Genomic DNA, 25,877 nt, shown 5'->3' with positions numbered 1-25,877 from the left:
GAACATTCGGTTTCCTGGCAGAGGCACAGGCCGTCTGGCTTTCATTCAGGCTCTTCTTCCCTCACTACCCAGCTGACTCTATCTTAACCAAGGCTGAGTCCTTGTCTTGCTCGCTGTGGCCTGCAAAATACTCAGGGCAATATGCAAAGGATTCTGGATTCTAGAGCAAAGGGACCAGAGACCCGTAAAAGCAGACATTCTCAAACTTCTTGGTCTCAGGTACCCTTTTGACTCTTAAAAATTATCAAGGACTTCAAAAGCTTATGCTTTTTGAAAAAAGCCAATCACCATGATCAAATGGGATTTATTCCCGGGATGCAAGTGTGGTTCAATATTCATAAATCAATTTGTCTGATCACATCAATAAGAGAAAGGATAAGAACCATAGGATCATTTCAATGGACACAGAAAAAGTATTTGACAAAGTACAACATCCCTTTATGATAAAAGCCCTCGACAAAGTAGTTTTAGAGGAAAAGCATGCCTAACATAATAAAGGCCATCTATGAAAACCCCACAGCTAACATCCTTAATGGAGAAAAAAACAGAGCTTTTCCCCTAAGGTCAGGAACAAGACAAGGATGCCCAGTCTCACCAGTTTTATTCAACGTAATACTGGAAGTCCTAGCCACAGTAATCAGACAACAAAAAAATAAGAGGCATCCAAATTGATGAAGAAAAACTTTCACTATTTGCAGATGATATGACTCTATATAGAGAAAATCCAAAAGACTCCACCAAAAACTGCTAGAACTGATAAATTCAGTAAAGTTGCAGGAAACAACATGTACAGAAATCTGTGGCATTTCTATACACCAAAAATGAAGCAGCATAAAGAGAAACTGACAAAATCCCACTCATAATTGCACTAAAGATACCTAAGAATAAAATACTGATGAAAGAAATTGAAGACAACACAAAGAAAGGCAAAGATATGCTCTACTTACAGGTTGGAAGTACAGATACTGTTAAAATGTCTATACCCAAAGCAATCTACACATTTAATGCAATTCCTATCAAAATACCACCAGCATTTTTCACAGAACTCGAACAAAAAATCCTTAAGTTGGTGTGGAGCTACAAATGACCCTGAACAGCCAAAGCAATCTTAAAAAAGCAAAGCTAGAGGCATCATAATTCTGGACTTCAAGTTAAATTACAAAGCTGCAGTGATCAAAACAGTATGAAACTGGCACAAAAATAGACATGTAGGGGCACCTGTGTGGCTCAGTCAGTTAAGCATCTGACTCTTGGTTTCAGCTCAGGTCATGATCTCACAGTCCTAGGATCAAGCCCCACACTGGGATCTACACTTAGTATGGAGTCTGCTTGTCTCTCGTGCTCTCTCTCTCTCAAATAAAATCTTTTAAAATAGACCTGTAGATAAATGGAACAGAATAGAAAACACAGAAATAAACCCACAAACATATGATCAATTTATCATCAACAAAACAGGAAAGAATATTCAATGGGAAAAAGTCTCAACAAAAGGTGTTGAGAAAACTGGACAGCCACGTGCAAAGAAGAAAATGGGCCACTTTCTTATGCCATACACAAAAATTCAAAATGGATTAAATACTTAAATGTGAGATCTCAAACCATAAATATCCTAGAAGAGAACACAGGCAGTAACCTCTTTGGCATCTGCCATAGCAACTTTTCCTAAATTTGTCTCCTGAAAAATAAAAGCAAAAGTAAACTATTGGGACTTCATCAAGATAAGAAGCTTCTGCACAGCAAAGGAAACAAAAGTAAAAGGCAACTTACTAAATGGGGATATTTGCAGATAATATATCCAATAAAGGGTTAGTATCTAGAACATATTTTTAAAAAGTATAAAACTCAACATGCAAAAACCAAATAATCCAAATAAAAAATGGGCAGAAGACATGAAAAGACATTTCTGCAAAGCCCTACAGATGGCCAACACGCACATGAAAAGATATGCATCATCACTTACCATCAGGGAAATGCAAATCAAAACTACAATAGGCTATTTCCTCATATCTGTCAGAATGGCTAAAATCAACACCACAAGAAATAACATATGTTGGTGAGGATGTAGAGAAAGGGAAGTGCTTGTGCACTGTTGACGGGAATGCGAACTTGTGCAGCCACTGTGAAAAACAGTATGGGGGCTCCCTACAATTCAGTAATCACACTACTAGGTATTTACCCGAAATATATAAAAGTACTAATTCCAAAGGATACATATACCCTCTAATGTTTATAGCACCATTATTCACAACAGTCAAGATATGGAAGCAGCCCAAGTATCTACTGATAGATGAAGATATCGTATGTATATTCGATGGAGTATTATTCAGCCCTAAAAAAAAGAACGAAATCTTGCCATTTGCAACAACATGGATGGAGCTAGAGTAAAATGAGTCAAAGACAAGAAACAAAAAGATAAGAAAACAAATCTGGGGGAGAAAAAAAAGACAAATCAAGAAACGGACTCCTAATTATAGAGAACAAAGTGATGATTACCAGAGAAGAGGTGGGTGGGGGGAAGGGTGATGGGAATTAAGAAGTGCACTTGTTGTGATGAGCACCATGTGATGTACAGAATTGTTGAATCACTATACTGTACACCTGAAACCGATATAACACTATTAACTGCTTAAATTAAAATAAAAATGGAAAAGCTTATTTTTTTGCAGGTTATATTTATTGTGTTGACTATTTAAAAAATTAAAACAAATTTAAATATTTTAAATATGATTTTAATATTAAAGTATTGAAATAATTAAAAACATGCTTATGTAAGTTATACGATACTGAATGAGAAATTAAAACTGAGAAATTTCTAAATTATTCATTTACTAATTCATTAAATCTAATAATAAACTCATTACATGCTACCATAAATAAAATCTTACCAAAAAATAATCACAGTTTACCAAAACAAAAATTTGAGAAGAGTGGCACTGCTTTATGTTTTGCAAATCTCTTTAATGTCTTGCTTAAGAGAAGATGGCTAGATTTTCCTATTGCTTTCGCATTCAAAATATTATGCTGTTTTTCTTGGAGTATATAAAGAAAATCCAGCCTCATATAAATACATAGTTGAAAAAGGGAATAAATAGTATTTTAAAAGTCTTTCCAGTAATTGTAGATATTGTTTGTTACCATACCAAGATTTGCCAACTGGAGTCTCTTAAAAGTTAGTTGCATTGTGGAACCTGACACCACAGTATTGGACTTTCATACTCTGTTATATTGGAACCATTGGTCTATCTTGCATTTTGAAGTGATCTTTTACCCAAATATAATTTTTCAGCATCACTGAATTATGCAGATCCTCTATTGACACAGTTTGTTATATAATCTCAGTGTTTCAATATTCTGTGTCAACCAATCATATTCATTCCTATCACACATGACTAATCTCATCAGAAAAAGTAAGTAGTGGTATGTTGTCAAGCTTACAGTGGCAGATGCAAGTTTTCTAAATCCTTTTTCTGCTCGGGTGCTGCAATTTATTACTGATGACAAATATTGTCAGTTGTTTTCCTTGAAGTGTCAGGCTTACTTGGTTCATTTTGAAAACATACCTGCCAAATCCTTAGTCTGAATAACCAGTTTGTCAGTTATTCTTCCAAGTAAAAATGGTGTTCCATGGGGGGAAAAGTGGCTAGTTCAGGCTATAAGTTAATCTCACAAGAGCTTTTCCTGGAGACAATCACTGTACTTCAGTATATAAGCATACCTTGCTTTATTGCACCTTATTGCTTTTCCTGGATTTTTTTTTTTTCCAAACTGAAGGTTTGTGGCAATCCTGTACCAAGTAAGTCTATTGGTGTCATTTTCCCAACAGCGTTGGCTCGCTTCATGTCTGTGTAACATTTTAGTAATTCTCACAATTTTTAAAAGTTTTTCATTGTATTCGTTATGGTAATATGACATCAGTGATCTCCGATGTTACTTTTGCAATTCTTTTGGGGCCCACAAACCATGCCCAAATATGATGGTGAACTTAAACCCATAAATGTGTTCTAACTGTTCCACTCACTGGCTATACCCCTGTCTCATCTCCTTCGTCTCAAGCCTCCTGTTTCCCTGAGACTCAACAATATTGAAATTAGGCCAATTAATGACCCTACAATGGCCTCTAAGTGTTCAAGTGATAGGAAGAGTTGCGGGTCTCTCACTTTAAATCAAAAGCTAGAGATGATTAAACTTAGTGAGGCAGGTTGAAAGTCACGGCAGGCCAAAAGCTAGGCCTCTAGCACCAGTCAGGCCAAACTGTGAATGTAAAAGAGAAGTTCTTGAAGGAAACGAACAGGGCTACTCCAGTGTACACATGATTGATGAGAAAGCAAAACAGTCTTATTGCTGATACGGAGAAAGTTTTAGTGGTCTGGAGAGAGGATCGAACCAGCCACCACATTCCTATAAGTCAAAGCCTAATCCAGAGCAAGGCCCTAACTCTCTTCAATTCTCTGAAGGCTGAGAGAAGTGAGGAGGCTACAGATGACAAGTTGGAAGCTGGTGGAGGTTGGTTCCTGAGGCTTAAGGAGAGAAGCTAAGGGAATTACAGAAGGTGCCTACCCTAAACAACAGATTTTCAATGTAGACAAAACAACCTTCTATTATAAGATGTTGCCCAGGACTTTCATAGAGAAGTCAGTGCCTGTGTTCAAAGCTTTAAAGGGGACAGGCTGACTCTTGTTAGGGGTAAATGCAGCTGGTGACTGAGTTGAAGCCAATGCTCATTTACCATTCCAAAATTCCTAGGGCCCTTAGGAATTATGCTAGATCTATTTATAGAATCTGTGGTCTATAAATGGAATAATAGATAGCACCTTTGCTTACAAAATGATTTACTGAATATTTGAAGCCCATTGTTGAGAACTACTGCTCAGAAAAGATTCCCTTCAGAATATTACTGCTCATTGACAATGTACTCCTCAAGAGATCTGATGGAGATGGGACAATGAGATTGATGTGATTTTCATGCCTGCTAACACAGCATCCATTCTACAGCTCATGGGTCAAGGAGTAATTTCAACTTTCAAGTCCTATTATTTAAGAAATACATTTTATGAGGCTCTAGCTGCCACAGACAGTGATTTCTCTGATGGATCCAGGCAAAGAAATTTGAAAACCTTTTGGAAAAATTCACCTTTCTAGATGCCATTAAGAACATGAGGGATTCTTGGAAAGAGGTCGAAATGTCTTACATGAACAGGAGTTTGGAAGAAATTGCTTCCAGCCCTCCTGGATGACTTTCGGGGGTTCAACACTTCAGTGGAGGAAGTAACTGCAGATGTGGTGGAAACAGCAAGAGAACTAGAATTAGAAGGAGAACCTGAGGATGAGACTGAATAAAACTTGAACAGATGAGGAGTTGGCTTTTTAATTGAGATAGAACCTACTTCTGGTAAGGATGTTATGAAGACTGCCATGATGACGACAAAGGATTTAGTATATTCCACTCCAAGCCTGGGTGTGCTTTGGAACCACTGGAAATTTGAAAATCTACAGAAGTTGTGATGGAATTGGTCTGAGATGTGGCCAGGGTACTGGGATTTTTGAGCTCCCCAGGGTGACTCAAAGGTTAGAGTTTGAGAACCACTGTGCTACCTGCATGCTTCCCAAAGTGTGAAGCACCAAGTAAGCTTCCTATCAAGCAGTGGCTCTCAGATTCCGATTCCAGCGCCCCACCTCCCAGAGATTCTGATTCTGTAGGCTAACATTTCTATCAGTTTCCAGATGAAGCTGATACCATCAGTATGATGATACCATGGTCTCAGACTGGAGCAGGAGACCCAGAGCTGCTACCTGGATCTTCTCAAACTGATAGGTTCCCTTAAGGTTTCTGTCTTAGCCTCCCTCTCCTTTCAGTGGGGGGGGGAGAGGGGGTGTGAAGTAGTTTTAATCTCATTTTAGTCTCTGCTTTACCTGGACTTCAGGACATGTTGCCTCAGTTATGCAGCCTCCAACTATGCCTAAGACGAAAGCCTCTAAAAATAAGGCCCGTTAGTCATGAATTGCCAAAATGCTTACGAAATTGCTATATGTAATGCATGTTATTTAACTTCAGTAGCTAAAATCTGTAATGCTCATGTAAATGTGTACCAACTGGATGTTAATTAGACGCACTTACAATCTGTATTCTATCTCTAAGGGCGAATTATCTTATTTCGTATTTTTCCTAATGCAATTTCAAAAACTTCGCATCGAAAACAGCAAGACTCAATTACTTTATAAAAACTGCAAGGTAGCAAATTAAAAAAAAAAAAAAAGCCTTACACATTTAAGAAGACTTGTCTCAAGGCAATGCTTACAACAATCGACAATAAACGGTACTGAGATGTTGAAGTCAAAGCATGTTACATTTGAGCTGAAATGCCCTTTATGCTTGAACCACTTTGTTAGAAGTGCTATCTATAAAAAAAGGTTTCTGGTCGCCCTGCCTCTGGCCAGGCCAACAATGGAAATCATACTTCACTTATTATAGGTCAAACGAAGTTAAAGATCTCATTGGCAGGGGAAAAATGTAAATGCACTTCTTGATATAACCAAGATCCTTGGCTCCCTGGGCCACTGTTTGTCTTATATAAGCAGATCTATAGGGACGCGTACCTTTCAAACTTGAGCCCAGTGTTTCGAATAGCGGTGGGAAAGTGGAGAGGCTGGAGACTGAGCTATCTACAGACAGCATGTTTCTTAGCCGTGGCTAAATACTGGAAGCACCAGGGGACACTTAAAATGCCCAAAGCCCAGGTGGTCCCACGAGCAATTACATGAGGATATCTGGTATAGGACCCAGACAGCAGTAATTTTGTAAAGTGCCTCAACCATCCCCTGGAGTAAACCACTCTTCTGTGAGAAAAGAACCACTGTACCAAGATACAATTGTGTTCTTCAGACAGTTTTCAGGCCCGTGCCATTCTCCTTTAGGAAGCAAAGCAAACTCTGAGATAAAAATGATAAACAGCTGAGAGATAAAAGGACCAGGAGAAGCAGTAGTTTGTCAGGAAAAAATGCTTCTGAAATACTTTCTTTTATTCTTCAAGAAAATAGCCAAACTCAAGAACAAAGGCAAATGCATTTAAATCTCTGTGGTTCAACCAGGATGTCGGTGTTCTAAAGAAGATTAGGCCAAGAAGCAGTTCAAATGAGCTCTATCAAGTGGATCTCAAGCTGGCTGGCAACAGATAACAACAAAGAAACCCCCTCAGGTTTAACGAGGGCTAGAAAGAGAGTGAAGTTACGGAAACAGGAGGTCACTCTTGAGTCTGGCTTTAATATCTTTAGCTATCTTTTGGGAAAAGGCCATTAATTTCCTTCTTCTGGGAATGCCACATTACTACATTCTCAAGCTATCAGAGGCACGGTGGACTTGCATGGGTTCTCCTCAGGACTCCTGTGCCAGATGGGCCAATACTATTCAGTCTGCTTAAAGTACAGGAGAGAATCCATCTCAACCACTGTCCACGGATCCAGTCATCCAAAAGGAAGAATCCACAAGGAAACAGAAAACCATAAAACCACAGAGCTACAGGGCCCTGCCTCTCAGAATGAACGGTTACTGTGAATATGGGCTGTGATGCTAGACCGGAGTTGAATTTGTAGCATCTACAGTGTAGGATCCTGGGCAAGTTAGCCCCACAGAGTCTTGGATTCCCAGGACATAAAATAAACCTAATGACATCACCATCTTGTGGGATCCTAAGGATTAAATTAACTGAGATGAAGTGTGTAAAGCCCCTTGTGCACTGTCTAGCAAATAGTGGATGCCTGGGAAAGTAATCCTTGTTATTTCTGCAGGCAAGGCCAAGGAATTTTAAGGGACTGTAAAAAGAGGGCATGAGGCACAAGTCACCATCCTAATTATTTTACAGGGAGTAAAATAAATGTCAAGGAAAAAAAAATGATGGCTGGAGCTTTTCTAAACGAGGTTTATTTTAATTATCAAGCCCCTGCTGTGTGCCAGCCACCGTGCTAGGCATTGGGAGTCCAAGACAGAAGCCTCTGACCCCTGAAGCCTCTAGACTCCTTAGAGATGTGAATTTGTGGTGGGGAGAACAGAGGACGTCACAGAAGGCTTCCTGGAGAAAGTGAAAGGTAAGCAGAAAGTTGGAACATGCCTAGGTGTTGAGGAGCCAAAGCAGCAGCCTGGAGAAGCTGGAAGGATATTTCAGGAAGAGAGTGGAAGCAGTTACAAAGGGCCAGCAGACAGAAGTGGGAGGAGACGGACAATGAGAGCGGAGAGAATGAGGCGAGATATAGAAGGGTAATAAAGCAGGAGCCCGAAAGGGAGATCTGGTCAGGGGGCTGAGTTTTAGGAGAGGGCCATGGAGAACCACTCAAGTATCCGGAGCATTCCGCAACATAGAAGTAGTAAGTACTCTGGCTACAGCCACAGTGTGGTGAATGGAGCAGGGCACTGGTAAACTGAGGCAGGAAGATCGGGGTGGGAAGATGAGAGGATCCCACTAGAAATGGGGCTGGAGAGAAGAGGACAGAGTCAAGCGAGAGAATCCGCAGAAGGAATAAACTGGTTCGAGCAGGAGATGGGAGTCTGACCTTATCCCTACTGTTTAGAGAGGACACAGTAGGTGTTTCTGTAAGACCTTGAGTAATAGGAAGGGGCCAGGGTTGCCATTCCTGTTTCACAGGCAGCAAGTTTGGCGTGTGTGGGGATAAGCCAGCAGGAAAGCTTTAACCTCTTATCCCTGTTCGCATTAGGCCAATCTTCTGGAGGTGGTGTGTTATTATAATTTCTTTCTTAGGGTATAAAAAATGAGTAAAGAAATATTAACAGGCTTGAAATCCTGACACAGGGTACCATCTTCTCATCAATATATTCTCATACAAATGAAATATGTTTACAAAGATGTAGGTGAATTGGAAACATAATAGAAGTGACAGACAAGACCTAAAGCAGAAGCCGAACCTTTCAATTTGTTAATTTATCATTCTCTGCCTGCGCAAAATGTTCTTTTTGTTCTTGAAAACAAAACAAATTTCTTCAGGTAAATTCTTTCTGTGAGAATCTTTGTGCTTGTCTTCCGTCACACAGCCTAGTCATCTGACATTAGATGTGAGGCAAGACCCAGAGAGAGAGTTGATTAGCCAAGGGCTGTCGTTTACTGTAACTAATCATTTCACATCTTTGGCCACGCACATTTTCCATTAAATTCTCACAAGAACTAAAAACGACAGATCACCAATATATATTGTACACAGCAAAGTGTTAGTCATCTGTATCTTAAACTGCTTGCAGCATTCCGACTGGCTCTTGATAAGATTGATAATTTTAAAATGAGTCACTTAAAGCACTGTTCGCTAAAACTTTCAGAATAGTCCCTTTTGACGGTTTGGCCTGCCTTCCATTTCCAGCCGTGGTCACCCTATCTCTTGGCTTCATAATGAGGCCGGAAGGCTCAGTATCTGTATCTCTGAGGCCTCTCTAGTTCTTAAAATTAAAGTCGACTAGTGCAGAAAAACTGCTGGAACACCTCTTCTCTACGAGAATCTATTACTGTGATTTGAAATGTGGAGTTAAAATGTTATGTCTTTGTTCACTAGCCTTTAGTGAGTAGTTCCACAATCGCTTCCAATTACCTAAACCATTTCTACAACAATCAGCCTCAATTTTTAAAAGTTAGAACCACCTGGCTTTCATTCTAGGAAAGCTTTATTAAGAGTGTTGGTTGGAATTAAGTTTAATTTTGTCTATATGGTCAGGGTGCCATACAAACTGGAAGCAAAATGGTACAGGCTCCAAGATTTCTCAGATGGCTGCTCTTCAAGATGTACTGGGAAATGAGCTACGCTCATGGAAGAGGAAATTCCCGGTCATGGTCAGAAAACATTCCCAAAGGTTAAACCGGCCAATGACAAATGCAAAAAACGGATCCCCAAAGAAAGCGACAAACAGCAACAGAATTACAGAGCAGGGTATTAAACTGTTATCACTCCTTGCCAGTAGAGCATGGCGAAATATTTACCTTCTTTCCAGAACTTTCAACTTACCAACTTAAACGTCAATGTTTTTAAAGCTTTGGGATCATCTACAATCTTCTGTAAATTAGCAGCCACTGAAAAATACAAACGTGGAGAAAAAGCGTCCAAATCATGTACAGTAACACTGGATTTTCACATCAATGATTTGGAAAATCTGACTAATCATGCAATAAGCTGCAAAATTATTTCTTTCACAGACATTACAAAGTCCATATAAACAACCAAATTAGTCTCATACATTTTTCTACAATTTATATCTTCAGTGCATCTGAATTAATCACTATACATTGGGCCCCCTTTCAGAAAATAAAATGGGAAATTGCTTTCTAATGGAAAGGAGAAGGGACAGCACCCCGTTTTTGTTTTTTTTTTTACCCCTTGGTTTTTCTCAACACCCGTTACTATGAAATTTATTTGCCAGCAGAGGGCAGCACAAAATAGAGGCGAGGTATTGCAAACGGTGGTTTTTCTGAGTATGTTTGAACCCCTCTCCTAATAAATCCACTCAATTCTCTGCACCCATTTTTAACAAAGCACCAAACACAGCGGATAACCCCTACGGCTCGGGCATGTGTGTTAATGCTTTCAGAGTGCGATGATCCGTCAAACCAGGGGAGTGCCACCTTGAACAATACCCAAGGTGGCTGAACAGGGTCAAGCACTAGAGGCTGTCAGTTTGGAGCTCAATTGTGAAGATATGTTTCGGTATTAGCAGGATTCATCAGAGACCCGTCCCATTTTCCATGGTGTCATGATATACTGGATTCTCTCGCAGAGAAGTCTGTTTTCCCTGCTCACTTCTCTGGTTTAGGCTACAGAATTATCAGAAGGCGATGGTGACAGAAGTCTAGTCTCACTCTTTCCACAACCAAATCTAAAGCGTAAAGTCTCGAAAGCCAAGTAAGCGCTGCTGGTTAGGGGAAAAAGAGAAGACTATGGAAGTAAAGTTCTGTTTATCATTTTTATTTTTCACGTGGAAAGTTATCTGCTTATGTTAGTAAATTGAACACCAATAAAAAATGAATTAAAAAAAAAGTTATCTGCTGCTTCAGTAACTAGGTATCTGAGAAGTCATGTGACTATTTTAAGACTTAAAAAATTAAGATAATATTTTGAGAAAGGTGTTTCAGAAAGCAAGAAAGTAGAAAGAAATCTGCGTATCTCATGTTTCTCTGAGGTTGACTAAAAACCACCTTAGAGACATGAATTTTCTGCAGATCAGTTTATTTCATTGAAACCATCAGCTGCAGAGGAAGAAAAAAAATGAAAATTATGTACTCAATATGGCCTATTTCTCTTTATAAACCATAATTACAGGCATCATTTTATCTTTATTCATTGCCCTTGATACTTCCATTCTGAGTGATCTGCAAAGTTTTGTTTATGGTAACCTCCCCCATCCCATGCCCCATCATCATCTCTTCCTTTTGCACACACGTCAGGTATATCCTGGGGCACATCCACCTCCATATCGTTATCATCGCCGAGCACCTCAGCCGCCTCGGCAGTTTCCTGAGCATATTCCCCATCCTAAAAATCATCAGGTAACCCACACAAGAAACACTGGCTCTTGGGAGTGAGAAGCTCGGCCATGAAATTCTGTCCACCGGGGCCAGGAATGATGATGTCAGGGCACTCTGACTGGATGCAAATTGCAGCAAGTGCACACAGTCACTATTTTCTTAAAATATAGAAGTGTTGTAATAGTTCCCCTGATGTGGGCTGATTTCATGAGTGGCCATAAAGTTTTCATAGGAATTTCAGTCCTTTCATTAGAGGCTCTCAGTTATTGTGGATGATTTACTGCCCTGTTCTGGGTCATCTATTTCCAGTCTGCTCTGTAACGTTCCGCCAAAAGCTGAGCTCTGTCCTTCACTACTTCACAGCCTGCTCTCTGGTGTGCACACATATGTCCTAGGGCTGATCTCCAAGGGACATGGCTCGGCAAGTTGCAGACTTGGGAGGGCAAAGCTGAAATGCTAGCATCTCAAACAATCATCCCGGAAACCACACTCCTCAATTGTGAGCCCTACACCTCAGGGATATTAGAAATTCAAATTCTGTCTTCAACTCAAAGCAAAAATAGCAAAACTGGCCACTTACCTGATTACTTATCCCAGCTGCTAGGCTTATTTTCAATTTCGTTGATTCTAATTTGTTGTAAAGTGCTATAAAATACCTTCATTTAACTGACATCACATAAAATTCAAGGTGATGTTAATTTATCTTCCACTAGCAATGCTCATTAAAAAGATGGGTGTCAACGGTTTTCTCCCTTCTCCTGACTGTGCAGCTGGATTTCAAAAATAAAAGTGTTCCTTACCTGGGACGTGAGCTGAGAAGGAAGGGTTGGATAGGGCTGGTTAACTTTAGAGCTTCTCAAGTATGTGCTCGTAACACTGAACTTCATGCTTTAAGGTGTTATAGGTTTCCCCCACTTATGGCACTTCTAAACCCTACTCAGTGGCCATCGACTTATTTCCAAACCTTCCTGGCTTTCCCAAATAGAACTCATTCTCCTAGTTTCTGATGTAGACTTTTTCTTCTTTGAGCTGGTCCCTTCTGGCCTCCCCAGGCCACTCTCTTCAGTCACAAGTGCTCTCTCTGGTTCTTGAGCACACAGGAAACGGTAAACACGTACCGAGGTACCAGGGGTTGTGACCTTCTTGCTCTACGGCTGTGGCTACATGATACCTTTGTGTGAACCATCTATTTCTCGGCGACTTTTGTGTCTCTGTGTTACACTTAGGCTTGAATCCGTGTCGGTTCTATGTGCTCTTTTTGGATAACACTGACCTAAGGTATGGTAGGTATTGTGCTTTATGAAACTGTGATAGTATCATTAACAACCACATGAAAAAGTTGCTGATGCTCAGTACCTCCCTGAATCCAAACAGAGAAGGAAGTAAGATCGTCCTGGGCATAATCTATTAGAGGCAAGGGCAGCAGAGCCGACATTTCTTTGGCAAACTAAGTCAGGTATTCTCCAGACACTGTTTTCTCCGTAATATTCTCCACATTTGGACAGTCAGAAAAGGAACAGGTACATAATGATTATTTGGAGTCTGTTTTGGCATTAGAAGTGATTAGTGGAAAGATACACTTTTCTCCCTAGATACCAACATATTTCACAACAATCTCATATAGCACTGATGTTTTTGGGGACTGTAAGTGAATTTATCTAATTTGAGCTATTCCCAAACAAAAGCTGTGAAGAAAAGCACCCTAGTGAACACCAAATCCAACGCATTCCCCCAGAGAGGAAATGCTGAGAGAAGACAAAAGCACAGACTTGGGTTGCCTGCTAAAGTGATGTCACAATACTGTTTGATCTAAAGACACATCCTGAACATTTGCTGCAGAAAAGGCCACATAAGATTGCAAAGCAAGAAAGGGACACATGTACCAAAAGAGAATCCAAGCTTCTAAGCAAGGAAGAGAGGAAATGATAGGAGGGTGAGTCTCCTTATGGGTACTGTGGTAATGCTAATGCAAAATTATAGTTAATTATGATATTTGGAACAAAATACAAGAGCTTTGCTCTATTATGTTCCCTAAATCTCCAGGCTCTCACCTTCAGGAGAAGAGTGTAGCACAGTGTGTAAGTGCGTGAATTCTCCAGTCAGAGTGCCTGGGTTAAAATCCTGCTTCCCACTTAGCCAACTTCACAGGGCCACATGGCTCTAACTCTAGCCTATTTGTGCTTCAGTCCACGTACCTGTAAAATGTGGATATTAACAGTGCCTCCCTGATTGAGTTCTCTTGGGGACTGAGTTAACACATCTACGGAGTTCAGACTGGTGCTTGATGTGCTGCAAGTATGTAACAAATGTTGGCTTGGTATCTCTACCCTGGACAATGGCATATCATCACTGCTTTCCCTCCCTTCAGTGTTACTTAACTCATGAACCCTCTTACACTCACCAGAGTTACTTGCAGAATCTAAGTCATATGCTGGGATGTGTTACTTCCTTAGATAATACCATGTAACCATTCATATCAACTTAAGGATTAAGGTTTTTTTTTTTTTTTTAAGATTTTATTTATTCATGAGAGACAGAGAGAGTGACAGAGACCTAGGCAGAGGGAGAGAAGCAGGCTCCTTGCAGGGAGCCCGATGTAGGACTCTATCCCGGACCCTGGGATCACGCCCTGAACCAAAGGCAGAGGCTCAACCACTGAGCCACCGAGGTGTCCCAAGATTAAGTTTTTAATGTGGTCTATGATACCCCTTCATAGTCTGGCCCAACGTATGTTTCCAGGTCCTTTTCTGCCAAGTCCTACCCGAGATTTTCCCAGGAAGGGCTCTATAACCACTCCCCTCCTCAAGATATCTACCATGACTCTTTATCATTATGTGCTGAAACAACTAATTACAGAGCTCATTTCCCCACTCAATTCAAATTCTTTGATAACCCAGACAAAATATTATTCACCTCTGCAAAAGGTTTATCTTTGAAATATACCCACATCTACAGCGACCAATGACATCTTACCACTTTTACTGCTACTACCCAAGTACAGCTGCCACTATCTCTTGTCTAGACTCATGCAATAGCTTACTGTCTCCCTGCTTCCATCCTTGTCCCTCAATGGCTCAGCCTCCACCCAGCAGTCAGAGGAGCCTCCTCAAACAGGTTTGCTTTTACTCTATTTGAAATTGTTTACTTTTCTTCATATCTACTACTTCCATCCCATTTCATCTATAAGGAACCAGCAAAATTGGCTACTTGTCATGGTTTTTCAAGAGATGAGAGTCTAGGTCACTTTGCAGATAAACCATCCAGACTAGCATAGGTCATAGCCCCAACAAAGGGAATCTACAATGGTAAGTAGAAGATAGACATGATGAGCATCAACTGGCCTCAAAACCACCCTCAGCAATGAGGACTAAGTCATACTATTAACCTTCCCACTTAGAACTTTCCCTAGGAAAAGAAATCAACCATTGCTAGAGGAACTACTCCCAGGTGGATCCAAGCAGTCCAAGGGGTGGACTATTGTGGATACTTTGGTGTGCAGCCCAGACTTTAGGAATGAGGCAAATGTTTTCCCATCTGCTGGGATTATTGTTGACTGAAGACTCTTAGCTTTGTCTGTCACTGGGAAATCCCCTTGGAAACCTGATGCCTTCGAAGGCATTTCTACTAGCAAATTTGTAAGACAGTGCAAATGAAAGAGAAACACAAAAGGATGTGAAATAGGATACCAAGTATCTGAAATGCAGAGGGGAGAGGATTAAAGAATGAGTTCAAAATTAAGTGGCCATCAGCTTAATGTAGACTGCCATACACAGAAGATGTTATATATAAACTGGTAACCACAAATCAAAAAAGTTTCAGATATGCAAAAAATAAAGAGAAAGGAATCCAAATATACCTCTAAAACCAGCAAACCATGAAAGAAAGAAAAAAGGATAAAAAAACTAAACACCACAAAACAAGTAACAAAATGGCAATAAATATGGCTTAAATGCTCCAATCGAATGACAGAGTGGATAAATAAACAAGACTCATCTACATGTTGCCTATAAGAGACTGATTTCAGACCTAATAACATGTGCCTATTAAAAGCAAGGGGACAGAGAAACATTTATTATGCAAATGGATGTCAAATAAAGCCAGAGTAGCAATATCAATATTGGACAAAATAGACTTTAAAACAAAATCTCTAAAAATTAGAGACAAAGGAGGACACTATATAATAGTAAGGGAGATAATCCAACAAGAAGATATCACAATTGTAAATATTTATGCACCCAACATGGGAGTACCCAAATACATAAAACACTTAATAACAAACATAAAGGAACTGATCGATAGTAATACAATAATAGTAGGGAACTTTAACGCCCCACTTACATTAATGGACAGATCATCCAAACAGAAAATAAGGCAACAATGGCTTGAATGATACACTGGACCAGCTGGAGTTAACAGATATATTCAGAACATTCCATCCTAAAACAGAAGAATACACACTCTTTTCAAGCGCACAGAACATTCTCCAGAATGGATCACATTAGGCTACAAAACAAGTCTCAACAAATTCACAAAGATCAAAGTCATACCATGTATCTTTTCTGATCACAATGCTATAAAACTGGAAATCAACTGCAAGAAACAAACTGGAAAGACCACAAATACATGAAGGTTAAATAACATGCTACTAAACAATGAATGAGTCAACCAAGAAATCAAAGAAGAAATCAAAAAGTACATGGAAACAAATGAAAATGAAAACAAAATGGTCTAAAGCCTTTGGGATGCAGCAAAAACAGTTCTCTGAGGGAAATTTATAGTCGTAGATGCCTACCTTGAGAAGAAAAACTGAATAACAGCCTAACCTTATACCTAATGGAGCTAGCAAAAGAACAAAACCTAAAACTAGAAGAAGGAAATAATAAAGATTAAAGCAGAAATAAATTATATAGAAATGAAAAAAAACCACAATAGAACAGTTCAATGAAACCAGAAGCTGTTTTTTGAAAAGATCAACAAGACTGGGGAAAAAAAAGACTGATAAGCCACTAGCCAGAGAGAGAGAGAGAGAGAGAGAGAAAGGGAGGGGAAGGGAGGGGAGAACAGGACTCAAACAAAACCAATGAAAGAAGAGAGATAACAACTAACACCAAAGAAATACAAACAATTGTAAGAGAATATTATGAAAAACTATATGCCAACTAATGGGACAACCTAGAAGACATGGATAAATTCCTAGAAACATATAAACTACCACAACTGAAGCAGGAAAAAATAAAAACTTGAACAGACTGATTACCAGCAGGGAGAGAGACTTAATCAGTAATTGAAAAACTCCCAACAAACCAAAGTTCAGGACCACATGGCTTCAAATGCAAATCTACCAAACATTTAAAAAAGACTTAATACCTATTCTTCTCACACTATTCCAAAAAATAGAAGGAAAGCTTCCAAATTCATTCTATGAGGCCAGTATTACTCTGATACCAACCAGATAAAGACACCACAAAAAAAGAGAACTACAGGTCAATGCAAAAAATCCTCAACAAAATACTAGCAAACCAAATCCAATAACACATTAACAAAATCATTCACCATGATCAAATGGAATTTATTCCCAGGATGCAAAGGTGGCTCAATATTCACAAATCAAATAACAAGATACATCACCATCAATAAGAGAAAGGAAGAAGACCATATGATCATTTCAATAGACACAGAGAAAATATTTGCCAAAGTACAATATCCATTCATGATAAAAGCCCTCAACAAAGCAGGGCAATATAATAAGACCATGTATGAAAGACACACAGTGAAATTCATGCTCGATGGGGAAAAACTGAGAGCACTCTCGCTAAGGTCAAGAACAAGACAAAAGATGTCCACTCTCACTACTTATTCAACATAGACAGAAAAAGCATTTGACAAAGCACATCTGTTCTGTTGGTGGGAATGCAAACTTGTGCAGCCACTGTGGAAAAACTGTATGGAGATTTCTCAAAAAGATAAAAACAGAACTACCCAATGATCCAGTAATCACCCTACTGGGTATTTACCCAAAGAATACAAAATACACTAATTCAAAGGAATACATGCACCTCAATGTTTATAGCAGCATTATCTACAGTGTTTGTTGCTTGATGAATGGATAAAGATGATGTAGTACAGGGGCACCTGGGTGGCTCAATTGGATAAGTATCTGACTCTTGGTTTTAGCTCGGGTCATGATCTCAGAGTTGTGGGATCAAGCCCCACACCAGGCCCTGCACTCAATGCAGAGTCTGCTGGAGATTATCTCCTCTCCCTTCCCTCTGCTCCTCCCTCTGCTTGCTCTTTCTAAAATAAATAAAATCCTTTAAAAAATATGTGGTAAATATATGCAATGGATTATTACTAAGCCATAAAAAGCATGAAATCTTGCCATTTGCAACAACATGGATGGAGCTAGAGAGTATAATGCTAAGAGGAATAAGTATGAGAAAGGCAAATACTTTATGATTTCACTCATCTGTGGAATTTAAGAAACAACAACAAAAATAAGCAAAGGAAAAGAGAGAAAAACCAAGAAACAAGCTCTTAAGTATAGAGAACTGATGGGACCAGAGGGGAAGTCGGGGGGAGTGAAACAGATGATGGGGATTAAGGAATATACTTGTGATGAGTAGCAGGTGATGTACAGAATTGTTTAATCATTATTTTGTATACTGTATGTTAACTATAATAGAATTAAAATAATAAAACAGTAGCCTTACTGACATGTTAAAAAGAGTACAAATTATCAATAAAATATTTTAGGAAAAGGGGGGATGAGTACATTATTTGCCATTTCTCTGCATTAGATTTGTGGATAGTGAGAAAAAGCACTGGAAGAGATTTTAGGAATGTTACAGTTATCATAAGCAACCAGCCTTTGAGACAAAAATATCAAAAAGACTGGAGTATTAGCATTACTTATATTGGAAAAAGATTATGAGAAATAAAAGAAATAAATACACTTGCCATTCTCCTTAAGGTTTGGGTAAATCCCAGTTTTTTACTATTACCTTGGCATAATGGGAAAGCCGGAAACAGTTCGGAATAGCTAAACTGGCAGGTATTGAATCTGTCCCTTAAAATATAATTGTAAAATTACTGTTGGTCCTGAATTTCCTTTATTGTGTTTAAGGTGGAGTTTTATGAACTGGACCACAGTGTAGTAATGGAAGTGTCCAATAATCATTATGTTATTATTGCTCATTTTGAAAGCAATAGAATGGTATAATCAATGAAATTGTAGCTTCATTTAGCTGGTGGAGATGATATACCAGTATGTTTATGGCTTACCTCCTCTTCAGAATGAGGATGAAAACAGTAAAAAACTAAAAATAGTGTTATGAAGAATGACTAAACTTTAAAGTCTGGGCTTGCTACACGTATCCAAAATTCACCTGAGATGATAGTAAGAATGTGTTTGCTTCGGAAAATCAAAGAGGATTACTGTTTTGGGAGACACAGCTGTTAAAATGTGCTTGGATTCTTCAAAAAACAGGTGCCTTAACCTGGGCGTTTAGTTTTGAAACCCTCTATATTGTAGGTAAAAGTTTGTGTGCAAATTTCTTGGGGGAGGGTGTTTGGCTTTTACCAGATACTCACTGGGATCATGCCCTGGATATCCTTAAACTGCTATCCCGAATGGTTACTAACATCCTCCCATTCTAACACAAGCAACTTAGGGGTGGGGCCTTTTGTTTATTTTTGGAACAGCCTTACTGAAGTACAAGCGACATATAATAGGTGGTACGTAGTTAAAGTGTGTCATTTGATAAGTTCTGATACACATATACACCAATGAAACCACTACAAATAAGATAATGAACATATCCAAAATACACAAACATTTCATCAAATCCTATGTAATTCCCTCCACCTCCCTGACACTCTGTTGCTCTTTCCACTCTATCCTGGAAACCACGGATCTGTTTACTGTCACTATAATTTGCTTTTTTTTTTTTTTTTTTATAATTTGCATTTCTAAAAGTTCATAGGGATGGAGCCTTATAGGGCATACTTATGAGTCTGGCTTCTTTCTTACACCATAATTATTTTGAAATTCATCCATGTTCTACCATGTATCAGTAATTCATTCCTTCTGATTTTTTAGCAGTAGTCCATCGTATGGATATACCACAGTTTGTTTACATATTCATCTCTTGATGGACATTTGGGTTGTTTCCAAATTTTGCCGTTATGAATAAAGCTTATCAGCATTCTTGTTTAAGTCTTTGTGTAGACACACATTGTCTTTTCACTTGGGTAGGTGCCTAGGAGTAGGATGGTTGGCTCATGCAGATTTGTGTGTAATTTTTAAAGAAATTACTGAAATGTTTTCTAGGGCAACTGTACCATTTTCACATTCCTACCAGCAGTGTGAAGGAGTTCCAGTTTCTTATCACACCTGCCAACACTTGATTGTAATTTTAACTTGGATTTCCCTGATAGAGCATCCTTCCATGTGCATGTTTCGTGTAGTCTCTTAAGGTCACTTTCTAACAATTAAGAGTTTCCATAAATGCACGTGTGGTTTATCTCTGTTAAGTAGAAGGCTTTTTTTCTAAAAAGAACCAGAAACCTTTGTTAAGGAACTATAGGTGTTTCTTCATCCAAGAGGTAAACTTTTCAGATCTTCTAGCTCATCTAGTAAATGATAAAAACACAAATATAAAGATCTCAGAGCTCAAGCAGCATCAGTCTACATCTTGGAAAATCTCCAAGAGCTTCCTATAGAGTTCAAAAACCTCAACCCTACTACAGATTTTTAAATGTGTAGGTCACAAGTTTGAGCAGAATTAAAGAAGAGAAGGAAATCATCATACCATGGAGGGCAAAAGAAATAAGACACAGGAAATCCACCCGATTTTGATTTCTAGAAGTAAAAAAAGAAAAGCATGTCCAAGTCTTCCCTGTTTACAGAAATAAGTCTTACTTAATTGATGTTTAGATTCCAAGAGAAGAGTCTCATACCCAAGAGCACATTCTGGAAGTATTAATAAGACTATATGTATATAAGGCATGAAAGCAAGATATACTCCAGGATTTTAATGTCAATCTCACAAATACTGTTAAAAGACGACTTATTTGTACCAAATACTGCAAAGTAAGACAACAGGGAAGCTGCTCTCCACTGTCCTCTATGCATAAGACTAAGGACACTTTGTGTCTTCCTCAGTGCTTATAGTCACTTGATTGAAAACAAAAGCACAGAAATAAGCTTTAAGTTGCCTCTATGACCTTGTCAAATCATATGAATTCTAGAAAAGTTCTAATCAGTCAGAGGAAATACACCAAAGGGAAATGAAATAATTCATAGAATCAACTTATTGTCACTTTTCCTTTATCTTGATTTATTTTATAATAAGGCTTTTCAGTAGCCACATACTAATTTAAGGACACAGAGCCTGAGATTTAACCTAGTGGCTTCTGGACTGGGAAAAGCTTTGGAAAAGTTAAAATCAATGAGATAGTAAACACATCGATAAAAGGAATGCTATTTAAATTATGGGCCAATGCAGCCAACTGAGGCAGAGCCATCTGGTGTAAGCACAAAGCTTGAAGAAACCCGAAGGACTCCCAGCACGTGGCAGTCACCTTTCAAACACAAACATTTCTCACACACGTATGTGGCCATCCTACACGGAGGAGAGCTCGCGTTCCTCATACATTAATGTGGCACTGCCCCAGAGGAGAACACCTATTTTATCTTCATTCCTGGAATTATTTTCTTCTTTGTGGTATATTCCAAAGCATTTGAAGAGTTTAGTAGCCAGTGAAAGGTATAGACCAAGGCAGAACAATTCGTTTTTTTTTTTGTTTTGTTTTGTTTTTTAAGATTTTGTTTATTTGAGAGAGAGAAAGCACAAGCAGAGGGGAGAAGTAGAAGGAGGAGAACCAGGATCCCTGCTGAGCAGGGATCATGACCTGAACCAAATGCAGATGCTTAACCTACTGAATCTCTCAGGTGCCCCAGTTCACCTCTTTAATCACATGAAATCAAACTGATTCAAGGGTTGACTGGGACTTCACTCTAGATCAGGATATAGCCTAAACAATAAAGGACCTAAAATCTAATGCTATTTATAGTACATAATATAAACCTTGGAAAATCACTTTCCCTGTGCCTTAGACCAATGAAACTTAAAGTAGTCAGCTGCCAAAATGTTTACAGGTCCATGTAAGGTATGGAGTGTGCACTACATGGCAATCAATCATTGCTTCCTTCATTGAGAGAGTCTTGTTACTTCCGCTCCCCCCTCAACCCAACCCTCAAAAGTTAGCTGAACTTCATGATGTACTTAATAATGTTGGTTGCTATTGTGGCACAAGCCAGTACATGAATCACAGTAAACAGGACTACTTTGGACTATTCCATGAATAATACTAACCTGCCCCCTCCCTTCCTCCACCATTCTTGATAGATTGGTTTGGATCAAGTCTAAGAAAACTGGCTGTTTTATATAGTATCTCCAACAACAGGTAAGATACTTAAATGGAACTTTTTGCAGAAACTTCACAATCAATGATAGATAGAATAAAAGATGGAGAGAGAATAGGAATGTGGAAAAAACGCTTATGAAATAAATTTAAACACTTCATAAAGCAGCTTCTTGTCACAGTGTCATATTCAATTTAACATTTGTTCTTTATTCTTAATTTTTAACAATTTATTGTTAATTGTTGCATGAAAATAAGCTGGCATGAGTTTGGCAGACTTTTACTTTGTACCTACAGCTTTGATTTTATCTAGTAAATGTGAGACATTAATTGCACTGAACAAAGGTCTCATTTTTACACACGATTAAATCTGAAAGATCATCTCCATAATCTTTTCCCTTACCCCCTGACCAATTCCCCTTTCCCCATGCAAGGTAACTGCACCCATCTTTGAAGGAGAGCATGCAGAGCTTGATAACACAAACGGAGTGGCCGAGGGAAGCTAACTGCTCTGATTGGGGTGCTAGTAGGAGTAATAGTCAATGCTGATGCTCCTGCTAGAAATCTGAGGTACTGGCTAGTTGTGCTAAGGTCCACTGGGCAGTGTGCACAACTGAAAGCACAGTTGGCAGAGTCACTGTGAAATTAGAGTTTAGGGACCCACGTGCAGATATTAAAGGTTAACATGCAACAGAGAGATGATAGTTTGAACATGATGCCTATTATACTGGTTCTCAGATTTGGTGTATGGGGTCGGTCTACAACTATTTTTCTTATTTAGTTATTTTTTTAAAATGTTTTATTAAACTCTTTTGACACTATCATAAGCTTTTATTTTTTATTTTTTTAAAGATTTTATTTATTTATTCATGAGAGAGAGAGAGGCAGAGGCACATGCAGAGGGAGAAGCAGGCTCCAAGCAGGGAGCCCGAAATGCGACTTGATCCCCGGTCTCCAGGATCACAACCTGAACAGAAGGCGGCGCTAAACCGCTGAGCCACCCGGGCTGCCCATCATAAGCTTTTAAAAAGTACCTGTTTAATAAAAAGTTAGGTCCTGATTTTCTTTTTCCATAGAGCCAAGGAACCCGCACATAACGTTTGTCAAAGTTTACCACCCATCCTGGGGCTGTAGATTCCCAAAGAGACACAAGTTGCCTGACAAAGCATCAGAACCTCTGTCAAGAGGCAGCCATTACTTTTCAAAGGCTGTTCCCAGAAGAAAGTGACTTGACGGCCACAAATGCAGGAGGTATGTTTACATATCACCCTGCTAGAGAGCCTTCTCGCCTTGTACCCTCAAAATGTCTTGGTTTATGTGATACAGTGGAATGGTCATCCTGCTTACGAGGGATCTAGACTGAGGCTCCTTGAAAACCGATACCAGCTATCACCTCCAGAGTTCCAGCCAGTACCCAACACTGAACCTGGCATCTGGGAGGTGCTAAATAAATGAACAAAATCAAGATCTACAAGTACCTGGTTAACAGGATTAGGACGTAGTTTCTCAGAAGCCCACAAAGATAAAATGAACTAGAGCTGATCAGAGTGACATAAGGCTGGTCCTTTCAGATCTCCAGCTTTTACTCTACATAATCCTACCCCATGATATAGAAGTAACTCCTTGACCTTGTTAAATGCTTGAGAAACTCTTCCCCCTTTCCAGTTGGCCAAGGCAGCACAAAGACAGAGGCAAGGTCTACTCAGCTCACTGTTCTACACCCAACGCCCAGCACAGGGTCTGGCTCACAGAAGGTGCACGTAAATAATCATGAATCCATGATTATGAATGATAATAAACTAGCAGCACATTTTGTCAAGGGTATTATGTTAACTCTTCCAGGAACCTATAATTAAAATTGAGCTTGATCTCTCATTATGGATAGAAGGACAGATTTCATGGAAAACAAATTTTAGATAATTAGAAAGTAGTAGAGATGGAATTCTCCTTTATGGTGGAAGGAAGGGGTATTTAGCCTCTCTTTGTCCTTAAAATACAATGAAACCTATGAGGAATTCAGGCATTTATATGTACTTTCTGATTATAGTACAGTGAACATCAGATCTCCTCATCCCTCCCTTCTGCACTAGGTCTTCCAGATGCTAGAAGCTGGGTACATAGCACTCACTCTTATAAGATTATCCTTTCGCCATGACAACATGCCCTGGGTCTTTTCTCCTTCAATTACAACTGAGATTTAGACTATGTTTTCCTACTTTCCTGTGCCTGCCTTCATCCCAACTTGAAAACTCAAAGCCTTCTGGATTCTAACCTACTGTTTCCAACCCTTCCAAGACTCAAAAGGGGGTGGGAAGTAGTACTTTTCAAAGATCCTTCACACATATGTTTTATCATGAGAAAGTAGCTCATGAGGAGACCAGAGAACTTGAACCCTCCATGTTGTGACCCAATGGCTGGGGATACGGAGGGAGGGGATGGTGTGTTGCGAAGTGTACAAGAAAAGCTGTGGCCTGTTAAGATCCATGACTTTTTAAAAGCAGATGTGTGTTCCAATCATGTACAACGTTCAGTTATTAAACAAATTCCTATGAAAGTGTGTACCATCTAGCTGGTGTTCCTGTATGTTGGGGAGATACAAACACAAGTGACACAAACACACTTGCCATGTCTAGTGCGTGGGCAAGATCCCATAAGTGTTGTTGGCAGGTAGGAATAAGGTGTAAATACAGCAAAGGCAAACTGCCTGGAGGGTAGTTCTGGGTAAGACTCCAGGAAGAGTGATATTTAATCTACGTCTACAAAGAAGAATAGGCGTTTGCCAGTTGAATGGGAACATTCCAGGTAGAGGAAGAGCACATGAAAAGAGGAGAGCAGGGCAAGTGTGAGAGTGCCACTGAGGGCCCAGCGTGCTGCAGCAAGCCTCAAACAGAGGGATGGCGGGAGACACAGGTGAGGAAGCTGGCGGGGACTGACCGTCTGGACCTTGTCCTCTCTCGAGGATAGGCTTTATCTTCCAGGAAAGGAGTTTTTAGTATGACACCAGTTAGTGATGTGGACTAAAGTCTAGACAAAAAAATCTAAAATTCTGGTTTGGGGCTTTGGAAAAGTGAAAAGATTTTAATAGTCATGCGATGTGCTGATTAGAATTGAACATATTAAATATGTTGATTTTTGTATATGCTTTAAAATGAAAAGCTTTATACGTGTACAGCCAGTCTTCGTGTTTACTGCCCATGTAAAATGACATTCTCACGGAGACTGTGAAAAAAAATTAATACAGTACATTGCCTGGATTAAGATAAATTAAAGGAGGAATTAAAATACCTGACTTGGGTACTCTCATGCAGGCAGTCTCAGCTAGTCTAAGATGTTGCTGTGCATGGGGAGTGGGTTTAAGGCAACCAACATTATGTAGAGGAGCTCTTTTCCCCAGATGATTCGTTAATGGAGAAATCACTGTATCTTACTATATTAGTTATCCTAATTGAACAGATAAGAAACCCTCTATCAGCAAATTCATTTTTCTCTCCTGACATTGTTCTCTTACCACCAGGGTAATGGAGAAGGAAGAGCCATTATTGCAATGAAGATAAAAACAACATTGGGAAAAAAAAAAAATCAACTTCAGTGCAAGAAATTCCAAATTGATTTTTTTGTTTGTACTTTTGTTTTACCAAAGCGCTATGAATAAAGTTGGCAGCAGAAAAGCAGCTTATAATGGGTCTTGAGGTTAGAAGGGGGGATGCCTGGGTGGCTCAGTGGTTGAGCGTTTGCCTTCAGCCCAGTGCGTGATCCTGGAGTCCAGGGATCAAGTCCCACATCGGGCTCCCTGCACGGAGCCTGCTTCTCCCTCTGTGTCTCTGCCTTGCTCTCTCTCTCTCTCTCTCTCTGTGTGTGTGTGTGTGTGTGTGTGTGTGTGTCTCATGAATAAATAAATAAAATCTTAAAAAAAATAAAATAATAAAAAAAAGAAGGGACATCCCG

General features: G+C 39.4%; 1 protein-coding gene and 1 long non-coding RNA gene across 12 annotated transcripts in view; one reads left to right on the top strand and one right to left on the bottom strand.

The window, feature by feature from the left end:
* STK39 (serine/threonine kinase 39) overlaps positions 1-25,877 on the bottom strand; it is a 316,325-nt gene that overhangs the window by 4,294 nt on the left and 286,154 nt on the right. For all 11 annotated transcript variants that reach the window (XM_077883571.1, XM_077883578.1, XM_077883573.1 and 8 more), the window contains one exon: positions 9,994-10,058. In XM_077883571.1, coding sequence (XP_077739697.1) covers positions 9,994-10,058 — 65 coding nt within the window. The remainder of the gene's footprint in view (positions 1-9,993; positions 10,059-25,877) is intronic.
* LOC144304934 (uncharacterized) lies at positions 13,232-25,597 on the top strand. Its single transcript, XR_013371937.1, has 4 exons — positions 13,232-13,440; positions 21,917-21,974; positions 23,009-23,183; positions 25,447-25,597. It is a non-coding gene; the product is annotated as an uncharacterized LOC144304934 (long non-coding RNA).

The sequence above is a fragment of the Canis aureus genome, chromosome 34 (assembly GCF_053574225.1).
Source record: "Canis aureus isolate CA01 chromosome 34, VMU_Caureus_v.1.0, whole genome shotgun sequence".
Classification (NCBI taxonomy): Eukaryota; Metazoa; Chordata; class Mammalia; order Carnivora; family Canidae; genus Canis; species Canis aureus.
This window is presented reverse-complemented; position numbering and strand designations above follow the sequence as displayed.